Source organism: Fusarium proliferatum, assembly GCF_900067095.1.
Source record: "Fusarium proliferatum ET1 genome assembly, contig: FPRO_scaffold007, whole genome shotgun sequence".
NCBI classification, from domain to species: domain Eukaryota; kingdom Fungi; phylum Ascomycota; class Sordariomycetes; order Hypocreales; family Nectriaceae; genus Fusarium; species Fusarium proliferatum.
The window spans coordinates 799,950-822,069 of NW_022194796.1; the positions used below are offsets into that span (position 1 = coordinate 799,950).

General features: G+C 51.8%; 5 protein-coding genes across 5 annotated transcripts; 1 reads left to right on the forward strand and 4 right to left on the reverse strand.

Annotated features, from left to right (window-relative positions):
- Positions 1-351: 351 nt before the first annotated feature.
- On the forward strand, positions 352-1,435 carry FPRO_07938 (uncharacterized protein; the record flags this gene model as incomplete). Its single annotated transcript, XM_031233952.1, has 2 exons — positions 352-505; positions 567-1,435. 2 exons carry the CDS (start codon positions 352-354, stop codon positions 1,433-1,435), a joined length of 1,023 nt encoding a protein of 340 aa, XP_031083737.1.
- A 246-nt stretch (positions 1,436-1,681) lies between these two features.
- FPRO_07937 (putative ribosomal protein L22) lies at positions 1,682-2,377 on the reverse strand (the record flags this gene model as incomplete). The annotated part of the gene is made up of 4 exons (XM_031233953.1): positions 1,682-1,808; positions 1,872-2,068; positions 2,212-2,247; positions 2,363-2,377. 4 exons carry the CDS (start codon positions 2,375-2,377, stop codon positions 1,682-1,684), a joined length of 375 nt encoding a protein of 124 aa, XP_031083738.1.
- An 816-nt stretch (positions 2,378-3,193) lies between these two features.
- FPRO_07936 (uncharacterized protein) lies at positions 3,194-5,047 on the reverse strand (the record flags this gene model as incomplete). Its single annotated transcript, XM_031233954.1, has 1 exon — positions 3,194-5,047. One exon carries the CDS (start codon positions 5,045-5,047, stop codon positions 3,194-3,196), a length of 1,854 nt encoding a protein of 617 aa, XP_031083739.1.
- Positions 5,048-5,692: 645 nt separating this feature from the next.
- FPRO_07935 (uncharacterized protein) lies at positions 5,693-17,887 on the reverse strand (the record flags this gene model as incomplete). The annotated part of the gene is made up of 3 exons (XM_031233955.1): positions 5,693-7,992; positions 8,050-17,673; positions 17,737-17,887. 3 exons carry the CDS (start codon positions 17,885-17,887, stop codon positions 5,693-5,695), a joined length of 12,075 nt encoding a protein of 4,024 aa, XP_031083740.1.
- Positions 17,888-20,467: 2,580 nt separating this feature from the next.
- Positions 20,468-22,075, reverse strand: FPRO_07934 (putative RNA helicase DBP5; the record flags this gene model as incomplete). The annotated part of the gene is made up of 4 exons (XM_031233956.1): positions 20,468-20,965; positions 21,014-21,251; positions 21,303-21,788; positions 21,843-22,075. The coding sequence occupies 4 exons, from the start codon at positions 22,073-22,075 to the stop codon at positions 20,468-20,470; spliced, it is 1,455 nt and encodes a 484-aa protein (XP_031083741.1).
- Between the last annotated feature and the right edge of the window lie 45 nt (positions 22,076-22,120).

The window sequence follows — 22,120 nt, forward strand, 5'->3', positions numbered from 1 at the left end:
ACTAGTACTTACTAACTTAGAGCGATGTTCAATGGGTCGCTCCGACTTCGGTGAAGAAGTACCAGTGCATGCAGCTCCCCCAGGTCCGGCGAATAACGATCTTCAAAAAGTTGTATGCGTCAGCATTCAACTTCTGAATCGGGGACTTTTTGACATCTCTTCAATTCGAATGTTTTCATGGCTACAAGATCTTATGATCCCATATTTTCCCCCAATATCTCTTCTTATCTGACACAGAAGCCTCGCCATTGTGCGCTGAGCTCGAGCATCAGCTCTTCCAAAAGCTGCTGTTCACTCCTTCGAGGAGATTCATGACGAATAGACTCGCAGGAGTCAAAACACACACGGACAATGGCTGCAGATGTGCAAGGGAAGATCATATTGAATGAGCCAGAACCCATCAAGACAAAGGAAAAGAAGACGAGTAACGTCGGTGGTGGAAGCGGTGCACATGATTACAAAGGCTTTGTAGCGGGTGTCTTCAGCGGCATCGCCAAGCTCTCAGGTATGTGTCCCTTGTCTTGACATGACGGCTCGAGATGCAAATATTGACAGACTTTTCATAGTTGGCCATCCATTCGACACTATCAAGGTCCGTCTACAAACGACAGACCCAAGTCGCTTCAGTGGCCCTCTGCAATGCGTCACACAGACTATTCGCCATGAGGGCTTTCGCGGGCTCTACAAGGGTGCAACACCGCCTTTGGTCGGATGGATGTTTATGGACTCGGTCATGTTGGGCTCGCTCACCGTCTATCGTCGTCTTCTCTCAGAACATGTCTTCAACGTTGAACCACTAGGAACCGACGTTACGGCATCTTCACCAGGCACAGCCCCAAAGGGTCACACGGCGCTACCCAGCTTCGGCCATGGTATCGCGGGAATACTAGCTGGCTCAACGGTGAGCTTCATTGCTGCCCCAGTCGAGCACGTCAAGGCACGGTTGCAGATCCAGTACGCAGCGCAAAAAGCCGACAGATTATACGCCGGGCCGATTGATTGTCTGCGCAAGATCTACCGATACCATGGCATCAAGGGCGTGTATCATGGCCTCTCAGCGACTCTTCTCTTTAGAGGATTCTTCTTCTGCTGGTGGGGCAGTTACGATATTCTATCTCGACAACTACGCGAGAAGACAAACCTCAGTGCACCGGCAGTGAATTTCTGGGCGGGAGGCCTGAGTGCGCAGGTGTTTTGGTTGACCAGTTATCCGAGCGATGTAGTCAAGCAGCGTATCATGACAGATCCGCTGGGAGGCGGGCTAAACGATGGAGTCAGGAGATTTCCTCGTTGGAAGGACGCAGCCGTTGCTGTATACAGGGAGGGAGGTTGGAAGGGATACTGGAGAGGATTTGTTCCGTGTTTCCTGAGGGCGTTTCCGGCGAATGCCATGGCGTTGGTTGCTTTTGAGGGTGTCATGAGGTCGTTGCCATGATGAGGCGCGAGCATGAGGATAATACAATGAGATGAAACAAACAAACCGACGGCATCATCTTCAAGTCAGTTCACAAATTCGGCATTTACATCACTCGGTTATTGGGACGAGAGAGAAAACATGAACACCACAAAGAGTGCCACATAAAATGGCTGGGTCTATTGGCCGAGTCCTTAAAACTTTTTGTTATCCCCTGTCCCAATTCTCCAATCCATTCCTGCGCCGATGCAATGCAAATTGATTCGATTACTCGTCGTCCTCGTCAGCCTCGTCGTTAACAACGTTGAAGAACTTGAGCTCGTAGACACCTCGGGAGGTAGAGACGACGCGGAGCCAGTCGCGGAGCTGCTGCTTCTTGAGGAACTTCTTGGTCCTGCACACAGTTAGCATCTTGTTGATGTGATGTGCATCCCCGTGCTTCATTTCAGACACGTACAGATACTTGAGGTAGCGACCAGAGAGCTCGTTGTGAGCGGTGATCTCGATCTTGCCCTCACCGGACTGCTTGACAACAACGTTGTCGCCAAGGTTGTTTGTGCGGCCCTCGACCTTGATACGGTCCTGGAGGAACTTCTCGAAAGCGGAGACGTCGAAGATCTTGTCGCTGGCAGGCTGAGAAGCATCGATGATGTACTGGCGGGATCAGTTAGCGATTGTGTCCCTCGTTGGGGTGGGGGGCTGTGGCTGTGCCGTGTGAAATCGTCGTCACAGTCACAGTCGCATTCGTAGTAGTCGTCATTGTGCTAAATTTCGATCTGGATCTGAATCTCGCGTACCTTCTTGGTCTGCTTCTGGGCCTTGCCCGACTTCTTCTGTTGAAAAATGACCTTAGCCTACTGCATTCTTATACGGCTCCTCTCCTCGGTGCGATGCGATGCGATGCGATACGGGAGAGGGCCTAACAGCATAGCGGTGTCATGTACGTACTGCCTGAGGAGCCATTGCGAGTGGAATGGAATGGATTTTTGTGTCTGAAAAGGGACTGTGGTATTTTTTGTCGCAAAGAAGTCTAATCCTGCGCTTGAAGGGGAGAAAGAAGCAAGGTAAAACTCGAGGCCTCAGCTCCAAAAGGTAATTCTGTGTGGGTGCAAAAATTAGGGCTCCTCGGATTATTTTTGGTGCGGGTGGAGCGTCATGTGACTTTCATGAGACCAACTACCTTACTTACCTTACCTACCTACAGCAGGTAAGGTAAGGTAGACTCGGTGGCTTCATTGATTACCTAAAATTGAGGCAATGAACAAAAACCTTCACTCGAGCTGATCTGAATCAAATTGCCACCTTCAAAGTCTGTATATCAACTTGCCGACCGACCGCATAACACCAAAGTACTCATCACCACGTCCAATCTATGACCCAACTATCTAGGCTTATAGTTCTGTCATGACGCTTAGACTTCTTTAACCAGGGCAGAGAACTTGCGAGATAGAACAAGACCTGACAGAAATGTCTCATACGTCTTCTTTGCATGATAGATTTAAAATCAGTCAAGAGCTGAAGCAAGATAACTAGATACTTTGTCATTGTGGACTACCTAGGCTGAGTACTTAGGCTCTTAGGTACCTACTAAGGCATACACAGCCTGCGATTGGCTGTGAAACCAGTGTAGGTACCTACCTTAGTAGTTAACTTAGACTATCCGAGGACTGTCCAACTCTTGTCAGCCACAATCGAGTCCCCCTTTAAACAAAACAGATCCAAGTTCATGGCAGTTAATACGGATGCTGACCTGACCTGACCTGACCTGACCTGACGCGCTCAGTCGGTCTTTTGGTTTTTGGCGTGGAGAATAGGATCGAGCAGCTTGGTGAACTTGTCAAGAAGCATGTAGCGATAGCTCATGTAGATATGGCTCAATCGCTTGCGCTGTACCTTTTCATCCCCTTCCATATGCTGCGCTGCCGTCTGGGTGTCCTCCGGGAACTCATCGTTCTTGAGGATCGGGTCGAGGTCCTTGCGAATAGCCTCGACGAGCATGCCACGCCATTGCATGTAGAGCTCCTGGAGACGCTGCAGCTGCCCAACCTCGTCACCATCAGCGAGCATCGGAGGATCGCCTTCTTCTTCATACCAATCCTTCTCTTCTTCCTTTTCGACTTTATTATCTTCGCCCTTCTCCTTCTCCTTCTCCGCGTCCTCGTCCTTGACCAGTTCCTCTAGTGATCCAAAGTCCTCCTTGCAGCCCTTTTCGTCGTCACACTTATAGACCTTGAACTCTTTAGTGATCACGAAAGCGGGCTTTTCTCCCTTCTCAATAGGAGAGTGGCGACCTTTGCTCTTATCATTCCCGATTTTCTCCTTGATCTGCTCCCCAATCTTTCCATAGAGAGCGTCTTCGTACTTCTCAAGGTCGGATTTTTCAGTAGGCTCTTCTTTGATAGCGTCGGCCTTCTCCTTCTCCTTCTCCTTCTCCTTCTCCTTCTCCTTCTCCTTCTCCTTCTCCTTCTCCTTCTCCTTCTCCTTCTCCTTCTCCTTCTCCTTCTCCTTCTCCTTCTCCTTCTCCTGCTTCTGCTTCTTCTCCTCCTCCTGCTTCTGCTTCTGCTTGTTCTGCTCCCCGGCATCTTTGGCTTCTGAGCGCTTCTCAGGGTTGTGGCTTGAAGCATGCTTCCTAAAATCCTCTTTGCGAAGAATTTCTTCATGGCACAAGCCCTGTACCTCTCTCGCCGCCTTTTTCCACTGGGCAAGCTCCTTCTTGGCGTCAAGCAACCATTTTTCTTGTATGCGTGCATAACGATCAGCTCGATCGCTCACCGACTTGATACGTTTTAGAACAATCCGCTTCTCGCCAATGACCTCCCCTGCCTTCGCGCCCTCTTCCGTTACCATGTGGCAGTTCGCCAGGTCGTTTGTCTTTTGGAAATCTGCGGTGTACTGCTCAAGAACTTTTCCCCAGTCATGTGCCGCTTTCCACAACCTCTTACTTTGTTCCTCGAGGTACCGCACTTCCATTTCTTTGTCCTTCAGAAGCAAGTCTTTACCCTTCTCGTCTTTGTGGCGACGGAGCAGCCTAGACTTCTTAGTGGAGCTAACTTCACGATCGAGAGAGTCCCAACCATGTTCGGACCTGTGTGCTTCACCATCAGAAGTATGAGCCTGGTGGTGATGAGAGCCTTTAGTGGTGAAGGCAGGATCGGCTGCAGCGGTTGAAACTGGCCTGGTCATCGTAACGGTTGTGGTTGTTGTCGTTGCGCGTAGGTTGACAGTCGAAGAAGCCGCTGAGACAGAGGTGCTGCCACTCTCGACTTCGCCAGAAGAGGGTGTAGCAGAAGTGGTGAGAGTAGAAGTTGTAGTGACTACAGCTGGTGGTGCTGGTGTTGATCCCGAAGTGACCAATCCGGCTGATGCTGTCGAGGTCGCGGACGCCTTGTTGCCACAGGAGCAGGTGTCACAGGAGCAAGCATCCGGCACAGCAGCGGTGCCGGTGGTAGAGGCTGCTGCTCCAGGAGGGACGGACCCTTTACCAGGATAAATGGTGGGCATTTCAGCGATTACGCTGTTCAGTCTGGTAGAAGCAGATGCCCATGACTTACGGAAGCTGATGTAGCTGTCCAGGATGGGAACTGCTGCTGATGGCCCAGCGAAGCCCACGAGAAGAATGAGATCAGGACGCATCTCCAAAGCAAAGATTGATCTGACAAGTTGGGTTGATCAGGTGAAAGGGCTAGCCAGACCCAGCGACAAGACCAGGTGCATCTTATATAGACCGGAAGGGGATTCTTTTTTCGACAAACTTCGACAGAGAGTTTCTGAATCAAAAGCCCCTTTTACAGAGCGTCTGAAGCACTCCGCCACGGATTCTACTCCTCAGTGCTGAAATCAGCATCGTGATCCGCTCACTCAACTGGTGAGGGGTATAGTCGAACCACTTAAACATCTGCCAAGCAAACCCAATTCCAATAATTCCCCGAGTGCGTTGCCAATACAGCCACGGAATGGCTTTAAACAAGTCCACCTGGGCTACATTGCAGCCAAGGTTCTCTCAATTCCGTAAAGCTATCTGAAAAGAGGCAGCAGAAACAGCACTCCGATGACGAGCACATATCTCTTTTCAAGTAAAATGAATCATAAATTGTCGTCAATCTATATGGCAATTATGGCGTGAGAAAACAACTCTTTCGTGCTTCCAGAGAAATCATATCGTCATGTCAACAAACTCAACAGAAACCTCCCTTGTCGTCACATATATACGTAAAGAATATCATCACACTACAAAGCCCGAAATGAAGACAATCTGTCCCTTCTCTCGTTCTTGGCTGTTCAAGACTTGCTAAACAGCTTCTTGAATGCACCTTTGATGCCCGATGGCTTCTTATCTTCCTCCCTCATCTGCGCTCTCCGTCGTTCTTCGTGGCGTGCTTTGCGTCGAGAGTCCTCCGTGTCCATCCTGACGTGCTTGACTGGTCGAGGCTCCTGTTCTCTGTCTCTGTCCCTATCTCTCGTCTTACTCTTCTCCCTGTTTCTCTCCCGTTCCCTGTCCCTGTCTCGAGTTGGCTCAGGGGCAGGTTCCTCACGAGGGCGGCGCGAGGACCGAGGACGGGGTTCATCGGTAGACGGGCGAGTGCGTCTATGACGTGCCGAGGGCCGTTTAGGTGAGTCCTCCAGCGGGGCCTCCCTCGTTCGATCCCTGACAGGTTCGGCTATCACAGGCTCCTCACGTGGCGGTGTGGTACTGCCTAGGATACCCTCTGAGTTCTTGACGGCAAAGAACTTCTTTTCAGGCACGGGAGCGGGCGGGATGGGTTCCTCTCGAGGACGTTCCCTAGGCTCTTCATATCGAGGTCTCTCGGAATGGCTATGCCGGCGCGAGCGGCGATGTCGTCGATCCGGTCCGGGCTCATGCAACGGCTGAGGCTCTGGTTCTGGTTCTGGTTTTGGTTCTTGTTCACGAACAGGCTCTTTACCCTTGCTCTCCTTTTCCTCTCGATATCCTGAGGGTTCACGCCTTGTGCTAGCTTCCTCTCGTGCTCGCCGTTCTGCCCTTTCTGCTTTGCGTTTGTCGTGGGCAGCTTGTTCCTCAGGGGTCCGACGTTTGCGGCCAGAGCTTCCAGAACTATTGTCGGCAGAAAAACCACTGTCTCGTCGTGGCGTTCTAGGTGGGGTGCCTGGAGGACCCGATTCGACCGTATCGGATCGATGGCGTCGATAAGGATGAGTACCAGATGATCGTCGTCTGCGCTCTCGGCCCTCATCCTCCTGGGGCGGGGCACGTGAAGCTGGTTCTTCGGCTCTCCGAGATTCACGTGGCCGTGAGTCCTCGTCTCGGCGATAACCTCTGGTTCTTGGCTCTTCGGGACCGCGAGAGCTCCTGGGTCTAGCCTCAGCCTCACCACGTGAGTCGCGAGCTTGCGTTTCATCTTCTTCACGATGGCGTCGATATCGAGACTCGCCTTCGCGGTGAGACAGTCGGCGATGGCGGCCCTCGTCTTCCTCTCGAGGTCGATGAGCTCGCCTCTCGTCGTCGCCACGGTATCTGCGCTCCCTATCCTCCTCACCACGGCTTCCGCTGGAGCGATTCGAGTGATGAGAATGACGGCGCCTACGATGTCTATCTCTGTCTCTATCGCTTCGCGACGAGTCAGATTCTCTGCTCCTATCGTCTGCAAACAAGTCAGCATTAGACTTGTGAAGTTCTTCGATATCATCATCAAAGCTCCTCAAAGAAGGAGAAACAGCTGGAAAATTGTAATCATTGGGCTCTGCATCCATTTGATGCTCCAGGTTAGGAAGTCCTCCGTTTCTGTGGTAAGTGAAAGGCGAAGGGCTGCCGGGAGGACTGAGGGCCTCTGCAGTTGCATATATGACCACGGCGGCGGCCAGCGTATCCTCAGCACGTCGAATTGAGGTCTTTCGTGTACGCCTTAAGGTACGGGCTCGCTGTAGATCAATCATATCTGCATCTGGAATCACGATGCCAGGACTCGGCGATCTCTGGACTTCAGTCTCGACAGTGGAGCCAGCTGAGGGGGCAGCTCGATATGCAGCATCTCGAAGCCCCTCTTCAATCGTGACTGCAGGATGCCTGAGATCGTGCCTCACATGGCCCGTGGACGACTTGCCTTCGGCCTGAAAAGAACGAGGTCGGGGGGCCTTTTCACCCCGACCTGCCATCGTTGAAGGATCGCCGTGCAACTCCAAGGATCGATGCGCTGGCGGCAGACGAACTGGCACCTTGGCCGGCTCGCTTTCAGCAAGAGGAGGCTGAGACCGCTGAATAGGCTTCGTGTCTACTGGGCGGCTCGCGGCAGGGATGAAGATGGGATCCTTGGTGTAAACTTCTGTCACGGGACGAACCCTAAGCGATCTTCGTGGCCGCTGCTGTTGTGTCAGGAATGTCCGAGGCGGCTCCGTGCGGGACAGACGCGTCGATCGTGAAGTAGAGCTAGACCTCTTTGGACTCTCTGGAATAGTAGCAACTGCTTTGCCTTTATCACGCGAAGGGATATCAACAACCTTGACAGCCATGTGTTCAGGTCGGACGAGTTCGAGAGGCTTCACCTCGGCGGCTTGCACGGGCTTTGGCTCAGAACCTTGAGTATCATCCGTATCAGGAGTCTTGACTTCGTGCAACATGTGGTCAGACAATTCTTGATTGGGGCCCTCCGCTGATGGCGAACGTTCGTCTCGAAGGCCAGCGAATATCGTATGGTCATGATTTGGCTCTTCGTCTTGACTTCTCTCGCTCAAAGCCCTGAATTCATCTTCAACTCCCCTCCTTGCCCCTGATGAAGTTGCATAACTGAGAGCCGGCCGCCTCTGAGACTCAGTACCGTGCACTGGTCGATCGCCCTCAAGTTTATCATCAGGCCACTCAGGAGTGGTGCTTCGAGTCCCGATAGTTCCGGTCTCTTGTGGCGGCATTACTTCAATATCAGTAACATCCACTCTAGCATTCTTGTCTTGATTTGTTTCTGCTTCAGGCTGGTGCGGTGCAGAGATTCTGTCGATGCCAATGGGGGAGATTTCTCTAGAGACAGGTAGGTCATCGTCACTCTCATCATCAGTGGCAGCTGTCGCAGTCGCCTGTCGATCTATTTCGTCATCTTTGGAACTGGTGACAGATCTGCTTTCGATTTGAAGTCCATCGTAAGAAGCGGCTGGCAGCTCGACACCCAACACTCTTCCCAAGGATTCGTGCTTATCCTGAAGCCCACGATTTGGGGCTGTAGTAGGAGTCTCTAACATCTTCTCGGAGTCAAGATAGCCGTGGTTTGGCTGGACGGCAGATACAACAGCAGTAGATATTCCGCGGTGTTTCTGTTCATCACCAGTAGCAAAATGGGAATCGTCTTTGCTGGACACTATCTGTGGTAAGGACGGTGGTTCAGTTTTGGCTTCGTTCTCTGTCCCTTCTACCTTGGATTCGCTGTCCGCATCAGAGTGTTCAAGCCGTCTATGCGGGAGTGCGGTACTATGGAGCTGCTCCTCATCCACAGACCCAGGTGAAGAGGACGTGGAGAGATTGACAGATGATTTGGCTCCAGACGATGCCTCTCTTTGGGCAGTAATAGCTAGCTCTGGAATGGCGGTCTCAGGTTCCGGGTGCGGAAGACCATTGTGTGGAGAGCTGTGCTGAGCAGAAGAAACCACTCTTTTTTTAATATCTGTAGCCGTCGACAGTGATGAAGTAGAATCAGAAGGGTCCAGCTCCTCAGATTGGTCTATTGCGCGATCTGGACAGGCTTTGGGCTGCTCATCAACGACTGCAAGGTTTAGATCTGTAGGTTCAAGCGGCTCGGATGGTTCATCATCATTAAAAGGCGAGCCACGTCGAGCACCAGTGGTCTGCAACACAGAGTTTGGTTGCAGTTCTGGAGAGTTGACTTTATGGACGATATGAGTTTGGTCTACATCAGACTCGTCATCATCATTCGTGTCCTCGCCCTCGTCATCATCACCAAGAGCAAGCGCATGGGCTCCCACAAGTAGGTCCTCTCTGGGACCATGGGCCCTCAAGCTCGGTGAGTCGTGCTCTGGTTCGGAATCATTTTCGTCAGAATCAGAGATATCATCCCCGATGAGATTAGATGAAACCAAAACTGGTGGAATTGGCTGTCTTTCGATAGCGGACTCGTTCAGTTCCCGAACGGATTCACCCGGCAAACTAATACCAGTTGCTGACTGAGGTTCCGATTTACGGCTGGCTTGAGAATCATCATTATCTGAGTCATCCTCGGAACAGGAGTCCTCAAGATCACTGGTCTCTTTGGCAGCGTCTTCCAATTTGATTGATTCCGAGTGCAAAGCAGCAGCCGACACATCTACCCCGGGAGAAACCGGCTCAGCCTGAACTTGTCGATCATGGAGACACTCTAGCGAGATCGCCTGGTCGATTGATTTGGGTCTGGAAGCAACACTCCGTTCATCGAGGTTACTGCCTTCATCATCTGAATCTTCGTCTGAAGCTATGGCTCTCTGAGAAATATCAACAGGCTGAGCGTCCGTGGAAGCAGATGGCCGATCTCCAGGTCCGAACTTGAAACCAATAACTTCATCTGGTGAACTGGCGCGTGAGATAGAATCAGAATCTTCAAGCTCTCCAATGGCTGTATCTTCCGTCAGGCCACGTTTGCTGGGCTGTGTGGCATCGCCCAAGATTATGGCATTTTGAGCTTCCGTGAGCTTGGTTAGCTCTGATGGCTCTAATTCTTGGACGTGACTTGGAGTTGCAAGTTTTTGAATTTGTTCCTCCAAATTCGAAACATCGCCGCCCACTGATTCAGCCTCTGAAACATCTGATTCTTCTTCCTCTTGCTCTCCTGGCTCCGCACGCCGCATAGCCGTGTCTTGGGTCAACTCTCGTGACGTTTGCAACACGTTGTCAAAGTCAGTTTCCAGAATTTTGGGCGCATGAGAAGATGGTTCTGGCGTAGGGACTGGTTGTAGCAGCCCCGGCGATGATTTATCGCTTTCTGCTTCGACGAGGCTGGCAAGGTCTTGAGCATCGAGAGGTTCATCGGCGGCGGTGAGTAATGGCTCAGGAGTTTCTGAATCCTCATCAAAGATTACCGATGTGCTGCGTGCAACTACGGATGGCAGGTCTGTTTCCATTCTCCTAGATTTCTCATTTTCATCATGAACGTCCTGGGCTGGCTTTGAGTGTGGTTCGTCGACATGCGTCTCGCTCTCAGTCCCAGACTGCTGAGGCTGGGGCTCGGCAATCGAAATTGGGTCATGGAGGCTGATATTTACAGGTCCTTCAGTAGCAAATCCCTGGACGGCGCTCTGTGATTGGTCTGAATGGCCCTGTTCGTGTGGAGCATATGGTGCGGAGATTTTAGTGCTGTCATGGGCTTCGGTGGCTGGGGGACTCGCGGCCAGACCGGTATCATCGGTAGCGTCCAGGTCAATAGGCGTAAACAGAGACGTCAGACCTGGTTGAGGCACATGTCCATGTCCTGAGATCGACTTCTCTTGGCCATCATCTAGAATCTCGGCCTTCGATTCTAGGGGTGCGGAGTTATCTTCCGCTGCTGCATTGCTCCTTTTTTCGCCCGAGCTAGGCTCTTGTGGCCCTGGCATCGTGGTTCCTGCAAGAGTTTGGTCATTCTGGTCGCCCGGTGCTACAGCTACCAGCAGCTGGCTGGGGTGGTGAGTGACTGTTTCGAGTGCTGTATTTTCCTCGCTGTGTGGAATTCCTTGATGGTGCTGGATACCGTCTGAATCAAACTCCAAAACGCCATTGCCCCCCTCTTCATTCAACTCTGTGAAAATCCCCAAGTGTTGTGCAAAATCAATAGGGGTATCGTGTAATGAACCATGTTCCTCACCTTTTTTAGCCTGTCTCTTGTTACTTGGAATTGGTCCAAGGGTGTCTTTGCTTTCTTCATCTTCCTTAGCCTTGGCCTCTACCTCGTCTGTGTCCCTGACTGGCTGGTGTCCCTTCTTTTCTGCTTCGGCAGGAGGCTCATCAATAGGCTCGTCTGGTGATTTGACCGTGACGTCTTCGGTTTCCGGAGCCACTTCTTCAGCAGCCCTAGCTTCCTCCTCTAGTGCAAGAGGCTCTTGTGTCTCCGGTTGCATCTCATCCTGAGAGACCTTGGAGTCGTCAGCTGGCTTGCTAACACTTGAAACTGCATCCCCGGTTGCTGCAGGTATTTGTTCTTGGGCCGTTATCGCCTCCGGCGTAGCTGTATCCTCTGGCTTGGGAGGCTCTTCGACAGTTCCGCCGTCGGTAATCTGGTTGGTGTCTTCCTGCGCATCTGCGGCTGCGGCTGCGGGATGTTCTTCTGCTGTTTTGCCATCTTGGTCAGGCTTTTCTTCAAGGGCTGAGGGGTCTTCAAGTTGCTTGTCCTCGACAGGCGTAGCCTCTTCCTCTGGTTTGCTGTCAGCGGTTTCAGAGCCTTTCTCTGGCTCGTCAGGAGCTGCTAGGGCCTCCTCGGCCCGTTGATCTTCAGGTACTGCTTTCTCCTCGGCTGGCTTGATCTCACCCTCCGTCCCTGCTTCCGCCTCTGCCTTACTCTCCCGGGAAGAAGATTCTGTAACTGGCTCGGCTTCTCGAGATTCAACAACGGCAGTAGGCTCCTCTGCTGGCATCTCCTTAGGGGGCTCTTCTTCCTTGGGTTCGTCACCAGTAGATACTTCTGCGGCCAACTTGGTATCGGAGAGGTCAGCTTTTTCTTCTGACTTGTCGTCTAAAACTTCATTGTCGATTGCTTCCGCAGCTTCCACTGGTTTGTCGTCAGCAGTAAGGGTGTCTACAGCTGACACATCTCCAGCATGATTGGTTTCCTCCTTGGTTCCGTCTTCAGCCTCCGGGGCGCTTACTCCTGGTTCCTCTTCAGAGGTTTGAGTAACTGCATCCATCGCTGGCTCCACAGGCTTATCGTCAGGTGCCTCATTCGGTAGATCGGCTGCAGTATCTGAGGAGTTGTCCTTGTCATTGTGACTAACAGCAGCTTCAGTTGCCTCCACAGGCTGTTCTCCCTCAATTGTTGCGTTGTTCTCCACTCCGACCGGCTCAAGCGCCTCATGCCCTGTTTCTGTTTCTGTTCCTGCTTCCGCTTCCGGTTCCTTCTTGTCAGAAGCTTCAGAGGCCCCCTCTGTTCCGTTGCCGTTTGCAAGTGTTCCTACAGCTGGTGTTTCTTCAGAGGTCCTGTCTTCCCCTTCTTCTAGTCGATTTGGCACAGTCTCATCTGTTGTTCCTGTCTCACCAGCTGCAACTGTGACCTCCTTAGGATCGTTCCCGGAGACACTGGTATCATCAGCTGCATGTTGTGAAGGTTGTGGCACATCCTGTTCTTTGTCGTTCGAGGCAGATTCATCTTGGTCTGGGTTGCCGACGGAGGGCGTTGATTCATTCTCTACCTTCTCGTTTGTACTTGATATCTCTTCAACCGGGTCGGTCCTCTGTTCAGGAACCGGGTTTTCAGATGCTGATGGCTCTTCCTTGGAGATCGAGGTGTTTTCGACTGATGTTGTGTCGTCTTCTGCTGGGATTGCTGGTATTCGAGTCTCGTTTTCGTTTTCGTTGGGTATACTTTCGCTGATGCCCTCCGCCTCTTTAGTAGCTTCAGTACCACTTGTGGATATCTCTTGTGTGACTTCGTCAACATCTTCCTTTGGAGTAATCTCTGCCTCAAGGCTCCGGGTTTCGCCGTCCTCAATGTTGACTTCAGCCTTCGCCTCATCAAAATCGGATATGCTAGGAGCGCTAGGATCCTTGTGATTTTCCTCGGGATCTCCCTTGGCGTCGGTTTCGTTGGGCGTCTCTAATTCGGGAGGTCTATCTGAAGCAGGCTCAGAAGTATTTCCCTCTTGGGGACTCAGCTCTTCTGACTTTTCTCCTAGAGTTTCTGCATTGACCTCAGGCACTTCAATCGTTTCATCCGCTGTCTTTGGCGCTTTCTCAGCGACTACATCGGACGATTCCATTTCAGTATCATCTGTTGGTTTCTCTTCTGACAGTGGTTCAGTCGCATCACCAGTGGGAGTGTCCGGTTCATCGGCTTCCTTGGTAGAGGTGTCTAGAATAGGAGACTCATCCTCCGGCTCTGTGGGTAGGGGTTCAATAACTTCTCCTTCAGTCACCACTGGCTTATCCATTTCGACTGGCACTGGCTCTTGCACAACGGGTTCGGCAATCAAGTCACTTTTCGTATCCATGCCATCCTCAGGTGGCTGCGTTGTCACTTCGGGAAGATTAGCACTGTTGTCTGCTTCCTTAGACGCAGCTTCAGGTTCGCTCTTTTCCGCCGAGCTGTCGCCCTTCGCCTCCGTAACTGCATCTTCAGGCTCAACGTTCTTTACTACAGCATTCGTATCAGGACTGACAGTTGATGCGGGTTCTGCAGCCTCTTCTGGATCTTCTGGATCTTCTGTAGTAGCATCAGGTTGTTCGTGCCCTCCTTCCCGTGGCTTCGATGACTCTTCCTGGGCCTCCCCAATCTCGCTAGCCTTGGACTCAGCTGGATCCAATTGCCTATCCGGAATATCATCACTGGAGCTTCCGTTTTCTGGTGTCACTTCAGCTTGGCCCGTCGTGAGATCAACAGCAACTGGCTCACCGCTCTCAGGTTTGTCAGAGTTTTCGTCTTGAGAAGCTTCGGCTGGCGTGGTTTCGGCAATAGGCACAGTTTCAGGCTTCGATTCATCATCAATCGAGCTGTTTTCGGTCGGTTTACTATTCTTGCTCTCTGTGTCTGAAGCGTCGAGTTCTCTATTGCTGGGATCGTCTGTAGGTGCGTCTTTTGTGGGCTCAGCATCAAGCTCGGCTTTTTGCGGTTCCTCCTTTGTAGAGGCATCTTCAGCTTCAGGCAAGATCATGGAGCCGTTTTCTACATCACTTCCAGCTTTCTCGGTCGTATCAATAGCCTCCTCACTCTTTCCTGTAGGTTCTGTTGTGGTTTCCGGGATAGCACCACTTGTGGTTGCAACGACAGTTGCCTCAGCCTCATTGGCCGTTTCCTCTCCAGAATCCGCCGGCTTCACAATCTCGGTTTCACCACTGCCTTCTGCCTCGATAGTTTCATGATTTGCCTCTTGATCGTCGGCAGTCATAAGCTCACGTGAGTCTTCTGGAGAGGCTTTGGGTTCAGTCTTGGTCTCAGGAGGAGTTTCATGAGGTTGGATGGGGGATTCAACTTCAGCTTTGCTGACAGTTTCAGGCTCAGTAACACTGTCGAACCCAGGCTCTGTAGACGACACAGGCTTTACATCCTCCTCAGTCACAGGGTCATTCGAAGATCCGACTTCTGCTTCAACGGAGTCAGCTTTGGCGGCAGCAGACTCAACAGCAGGCTCCGGCTCCGGCTCCGGCTGGGGTGTCGCGATGCCACTCTTCCCGCCTTTCTTCTTCTTTTTCTTCTTGTTCTTCTTCGCGGCCGTGGTAGTTGTGTCTTCAACAACTGCTGCATCTTCTGTCGGCTCTGTTGCCTTAGAGGCATCTTCTTTGGATATTTCCTCCTTGGGCAGTTCATCCTGAGTGATTTCTGCTTCTAGCCCAAGTACTTCAGATGGTTTGGCATCAGTCACTTGGTCCTCTTCACGAGGCTTGTCTTCTGGTATTGGAGTTTCCTTGTCATTCGGCAAGGCAACTTCCGTCTCAGGAGACGAGCCATTTCCGTCAGAGGACTTCTCCGTATCAACAGGAACCACTGGAACTTCCGTTTTAACAGGCTTATCATCAACATCAATAGCTGTTGTTATATCGGTGCCTTCCTTGTCGCCAGGTGCTATTTCATCTGACTTGACAGGCTCCTCGTTATCTCCAGCGTTCTCCGGCGATAGTGTTTCCTCGGGAATAGACTCGTCCTTCTCACCCGCAACAGCCTCGCTCGCCATTTGGGCTACTGGATCTCCAGCTGGTGTTTCTTTCACTGCAGCATCGACTCCTGCTTCTACAGGGTTTGTGTCTCCTGGTTTCAAATCGTCTTCTGATTCGGCAGCAACTACAGCTTCATCTCCAGCAGAAGCATCGGATTCCAAAGCTGCTACGGAAGTGGCATCTTCATTCCCCTCTATGGCGTTGTGTTCACTAGAATCGTTCATTGTCCCAGAGGTCTCAGCTGCTTCTACAGGCTTACTATCCTCGTCAGCGCTGGCAGCTTCAGGGGCAGCCTCTTCCGTAGGCGGCGCAGGAGTAGGACCTGGATCTGGTCCCTCCTCTTCGGCTGAAGCTTCCCCTGTGCGATTTATCTCAGAATCTGAGGGCGGAAGCGGAAGCGAAGATGATGTCTCGTTTGCAGGCTGGGCTTCAACCTCGGGTTGCAAGGCTTGGTTCTCTGCTGGAATTTCGCTTGCTTGAGGCTTTGAGTCTCCTTCAGTTGTTGATTCTTTAGCAGGTGCCAGATCTTCGGAAGAGGAGGTTGTGTCTTCTGCAGGTCCATGTTCTATTTCGGATTCCGCAACTTTTTCTCCTGTCGGGCTCTCATCGGTGTGCTTTGAGTTCTGCTCAGGGTTCGCTTCTTCTGCTTGGATCTCTTCCGTGAGCTTTGGTTCTTCGTCTGATCCTCCGGCTACAGGATTTACTTCTTCCTCTGCAGACTTGACTTCTTCTGCAGGCTTGACTTCTTCTGTTGAGATCTCCTCTGTTGGTCTTAGATCTTCCACAGGAGCTTCTTCTGCAGGCTTGACTTCTTCTGTTGAGATCTCCTCTGTTGGTTTTGGATCTTCCACTGAAGCTTCATCTGGAGGTTTTACTTCCTCCGTGGGGGGGGCCTCTTCTGCAGACTTCGCTTCTGCTGTCGAGGTTTCTTCTATTGGCGTTGGCTCACTGACTTGTGTTTCTTCTTTAGGGTTCGAATCCTCCGCTGGAGCTTCACCTTTAGGCTTCACTTCTTCTATTGGTGCAACCTCTTCTGCGGTCTTCGCATCCACAGAAGGCTCAGGCTCCTCTCCGGACTTCGCTCCTTGAACCAGTGCCACCTGTTCTAGGGAGGAGGGGGTCTCATCAGCAAGTTTGGAATCAATTCCAAGTTCAGCGTCGTTGTTCTTCTCGGCCGGATCAGCTGTGCTGCTTTTCTTCCCTTGTTCATCCTCTGTGGTTTTTGGTGAGTCAGGCGTATCGTCCTTGGAATTGTTCGCGTCTTTCGATGAATGTGAGTGCCTGGACTTGTGATGATGAGATTTTTCGGCTTTTGCAGCTGCCTTCTTCTTCTCCTCTCTCTCTTTCTCTTTCTTTTCCTTCTCTTTCTTCTTCTTCTTCTGACTTTTATTCAGAGGCTTTATTTCGACGGCAGCTGTAAGCTTGTCATCACCATCGCCATCCTTCTCCGACGTCCCGGATGTTTCTGGCTCAACTGAAGTTTGGTCCTTAGCTGGAGACTCTTCACCGGTAGGAGCCTCCTCTGTGGAAGGTGTTTCCTCAGTCGCCAGAAAATCTTCCTTGGGGGGTTCCGTTACAGGCGAGTCTTCTGTAGCCTTCTCTGCTAGTGCGGGCTCTTCGGAAGCTTCCTCTGGAGTATGTGCATCTTCTTTGACTAATACTTCGCCTGCCGTTGGAGCATCATCCCCTGGTGTATCAATCGCAGGGTTTTTGGGCTCGGGGGTATCAACTGCGGACTTCTCACTCGAAATGCCTTCTTCGCTTGCCGGTTCATCATTTGGCGTATCGTCTGAGGGGCCTTCTGGTTGGGGCGCCTCTCCCTCGTCCTTGAGTGCGCCTTCTTGGGCTGGAGCTTCCTCTTTGACGGGTGTCTCTTCAGCCTCAGCAGCTGATATTTCGGTCGAAGGAGGGTCCTCCCGTTGGGATGCCTCCTCAGGGGATGTTTGTTCCTTGGGTGTTTCCTTGCCGTCAGTGTCCTTGGGTGCCTCCTCTTTCTCCTCGTTCTTCTTCGACGCCATATCTTCTGATGTTGTCTCTGTCTCGGTAACCTCTTGTCCTACAGCTGGTGAGTCTTCGTTATTGGCCGTGTCCTGTGTTCCAGTCAATTCAGGTCCTTCAGTCTCCTCCTTTGCTTCCTCCTCTACCTTCCCCGCCTCCTTGCTCTCCTCGACAGTTGGAGGTGGGGGAATTGGCACAGGAGGAGGAACTGGAAGAGACTTGGACTCCTTTTCCTTCTTCCTGCTCTTCTTGCTCTTCTTCTTGCCGGACGTTGTGGCTGCTGGGGATTCATCATCTGCTGGAGTTGGCGCTGGAGCTGCTGGAGGGTCTGGTGCTGGAGGTGGCACAAAGGCAGCTTCTGCAGCTGCAGCGGTCTTCTCTTTTTGCTTTTTCAACTTCTTCTTATCTTTCTTTGAAAGTGGCTGTGATGGTGTAGGTGCTGTAGGCACTCTCATTAGTGATTGTTGTGTGTATCCACCTATAGGTCGTTTAGTAAAGAAGGGTCAAGGAAAGAAGACGATTAGCAATAAGCCCAACTCACCTTCATATTCATCCTTTCCAGGATCATCCTCCGCATCTGAAAATTCGGGTCTGGAGTATTGGACATTTGAGAAATCGGAGAACTGTACATGCCCCCAATCAATTTGTGTCCTACTACCAGGGTAATAGTTGTAGCCGTAGCCGTAACTCATACTTTCTCTACCTTGTCCGCACCTGACATTACGAAAAGATCTCAATGACAAAAATCCGGGGAGCAACTCTATTATCTTGCTTCTTGCACCACGCCAGTCAGGCGATCGGGTAGCTACAGTAATACCACCAAGTATTAGATCTCTCGAGGCCCTGAAGTTGTTAAGCCTCCTACCTACCTAGGAAGTATGGGTCGGGGGGGTATCATGCGGCGCACTGCAGGGCGCGACAGCTCAGCAACAGAAAAACAATTATGGCAGATACGTCTATTGGACGGCGCCAGAAAACATAAGGGTTGTGAGCTCAGTAACTTTGATTTGCGAAATGCAAGCCTCGGATCATAACGGGCGAACGGGTGGGAGGTCCGGAGAGGTCATTCACGAGAGGTATTCTTGAGGCGAACGATGGATGGGTCCATTTCTCTCAAGGCAGGACTGCTGGAGAAAAAAGCATGCAGGCCTGAAAAAACCCAGTCTGATTGCCCAGTCCCCTGCTTGCGATGGGCCACAGGCGCCCAAACCCCAAGGATTACAGCGACTGCTGCATCGTGCCCATGCGCAATTGGCCCATGCAGAGCCAGCGCTGGCTGGCGCCACGTCGCTGGGGCGGTTGGGCAAGGTAGGTTGGGTTCCATGGATGTGAATATCGCTACAGTAAGGCGGGCCTAACGGGGCGGGCCATCAGAGGACTCGACGAGGTTGAACAGAACAATGATGCATTGATTTGACCTACTTGACCAAGTGTAGATGAGGCCTATCGCGGCCCAATAATAAGGTACTGTACCCAGGCTCGGATAGCAGAATCAGTACGGACCTGCATGACGGGCCGCTGCCAGCATGACAATCGAGCACCCTTGAGCCAAGCGGCACGAGTGACAGACAATCATGATGCGATGCGATGCGTGCCAGGCAGGCAGGCAAGATAGCAATTGGGCAATAACTAGCAGACCAGCTTTGTGCAACACTGGTCAACCTGCCCTGCCTGGTAGCATGGCGGATATCAGAGCCTTCAGAGCCCGTTGTCATCCACCGTCAGCTGCAAAGTCGTCTGGACCGGTTTCAATATCGAAGGTTGTCTGGACCCGCCATCCCCACGCCAAAGGCCGCTCCTAGCAGGCGGATCCCGGTACGGGCCTCCTCTCCATGGAGGACAACATCTCAAAACCTTGGATGGCTCGGCAGGTCGATCGATGGTGGATGGCTGCAACTGAGCGGTTTAGTTGCTTCAGATGTGCAACGTGGCTCGCGTCTGAAGCTTCTTCTGGCAGACCCATTATGCATCTCGATATCGGAAGCCCTCGGGCCTCAGATGTAGGCCATTCCCCCTCGGTGGGGGGGGCAATTCATGTCAATCATTGTCAATACTCAGCATTTCCAGAAACGACCTGGCTACAACGCATAACTCTCGATGAGATGGCGCCCAACCCATCTCACACCTTCTTCTGACTGGCTCCTCGGCGTCAGGCTGCTCGAGCCTGATAGCATCATGACATCCACCCCCTCCGCCATTATGCCGTTGTGGCCGTTGATCAACGTTGCCGTCGACGTTGTGGGCGTCGCGTGAGCTGAACTTGAGGTGTAGAGACAGTAACATTATCAATTTGTCCACGCCCATGCCCTGTGTCTCAAATAGAGGGGTCCACTTCACAACACGGAACTCTTGTTCTTGCGTCCCGTATTGATCGATCAACACATGCACTTCTGAATTTGTTTACGCCTCTACAACTTCCATCACAAGTAGCCAGCCAGCCAGTTTTGCTTTGTAACACAAACAAGATCCGTTCCTGGCGGTAGCGTCATGGGCGTCATGGAAATAGGGAGAGCGGTGAGTAGCGCTGGCGTAAATGGAGAGGCTGGATCGTGAAAACTCTTGGCTGCTAGGCCACCAAGGATTAATAATAAGTGACAGTTGGGGAGAAATATGGACGGCTAACATAACGAGGCTGGGTCCCTTTCACGGCCGAACTTCACCATCTTGGTTTTTTATTAGTGTTAACATATAATTCACGAGAAGCAAGACCTATACTTGCTCTACTCGATCTCCATGGTACCCAATTACTGCTTCTTTAAAACCTACGTGAGTCTCTCAGTAGCGAGATGTGACACTGCCTGAACAGGCCAGACTCGCCTTGCGAGACGCGTTTTTTTTGTGAGAGAAATCATCACAGTATTGCACCATTGTGCATGATGGCACAGGTATAAACGACTGTGGAAGGAACGCCAGGTGAACAACAATTTGATGGCAGCCTTGTTCTTTTATTGGTGTCTCCATCCTGCAAAAGACAGACATAGAGTAGCTAGCTTTTTCCGCCTAATTGCATTCTCAATATCCCGCAGTCCATCTTAACTCTGTCGCATTTCGAAAAGGTCAGAAACTGCTGGCTGGCGACAGCTATAGACCGCTCTAACGCACCTCCCGCTGAATCAAATCATTGTATTGTGGCGATTGTAACCTCAAAATCTCATGCGATCGTAGGCCATCCCATTCTGGTTCATGCCGCCATAGGCCATACCGTTAAAGCGTGGTCCGTTATTCCCGAAACCATTATGGAATCCAGGATGAACTCCGTACGCGGGCAAGTTCTAGGCACCCTCGGTAGCCTTAGGCTCAGTCGCACTAGGGGCATACGAAGCTTGAGCTCTGTTCTTCTTGATGACTTCCTTCACTCGTTCCTCTGCCTCATCCCAATCCTCGGTATCGAGCTTGACCAAGTCAATACCATACTGCTCGGCAATCTTGCTCAAGGCATCGAAACTTTTCTTATCGTAAACGAAGCTGATGCTGACCCCGACACGGCCAAATCGACCGGTTCGGCCGATACGGTGCAGATAGGTCTCGGCATCTGGTTCAGTGTCGCCTCTTCCTTTCATGGGGATGTCATAGTTGATAACCATGGACACACTGGAAACATCGATACCACGAGCCAAAACGTTGGTGGTAATGAGAACCTTGTTCTCGCCCTGGCGGAATTTGGACAAAAGATCATCTCGCTCGAATCCATCAAAAGCAGCATGGAGCGCGGAGACCTTGTGACCATCTGCTACCATTCGCCTCTGAATCTCGTTGGCGCTTTCTCGTGTCTTTAGAGAGTTAGAGCAGAGATCCAACGAATAACCAGAACTACTTACCTTGACGAAGATGACTGACTGGCCGATGGTCATCAATCCATAAAGCTTGCAGAGAATATCGTACTTCGTATTGTCATCTGGGCAGTCGATGAACATTTGAGAGATGCCCTTGACTGTGAGCTCACTACGCTGCAGCTTAAGACTATGGGCGTTAGGCGCAAACTTGCTGGCATACTTCATGACATTCTCGGGGAAGGTGGCCGAAAAAAGAAGGACCTGGATGTCCTTGGGGAGCATGCTATCAAGTTTCAGCGTTTCGTCGGTAAACTCCAACTCCGTGGGAACTTACTTCTTGACCCGAAGGCACTGGTCCCCGAGTCCTTGCTGATCCAGCATGTTGTCGGCCTCATCAAGGACAAGAACGCGGAGCTGAGAGACATCCAACTGTCTGCGTCGAATGATGTCCATCACTGTACCTGGAGTGCCGACAATGACACTAGCTCTGACGGGTTCTCCACGAGGGAGTGCGCCAGGGATCGCAGCAGCAACCTTCTTATTCTCGATAAAGCGTCCGATGGCGTTGATAACTCCTTCAATTTGTCGCGCCAGTTCTCGGCTAGGCGCAAGAGCAAGAGCTTGGGGCTGGTCAGGTTTGCTGAAGTCAACTCGCGACAATATCGCGGTCACAAAGGCAGCGGTTTTGCCAGTGCCAGACTGGGACTGCGCCAACATGTTTCGCGGCGGATCGCTGAGCATCAGCGGAAGTGATCTGCCTTGTACCTTGGAGGGCTTCAGAAAGTTAAGGCTGAGGAGACCCTTCAGAATATCCTCGCGGCTGAAAAAGAAATGTCAGTAACGCTTCTTCTAGAATGAGATGATCACCACCTACAGGCCAAGATCCTGCCAGGTGGTGGCAGAGTGGAAGGGGGTGGCTTCATTGTTCTGTAGCTCGCTCAGGGAGACCTCGACATCCCATTCAGGCTCATGGAGACCAGAGCCACCGAGGTCCTCGATGTTGCCGTCGGCTTGGCCAAGTTCGCCAGTAGAGGCGGGAGCACTTTCGGCTGGAGGATCCGCGGCAGCCTCATCAGGCTTTGTAATTCGGCTCGCAAGATCAGCCATGGCGAGTGTAGTGTTATGCTGTAAAAATACGTTTCGGCGATCGCA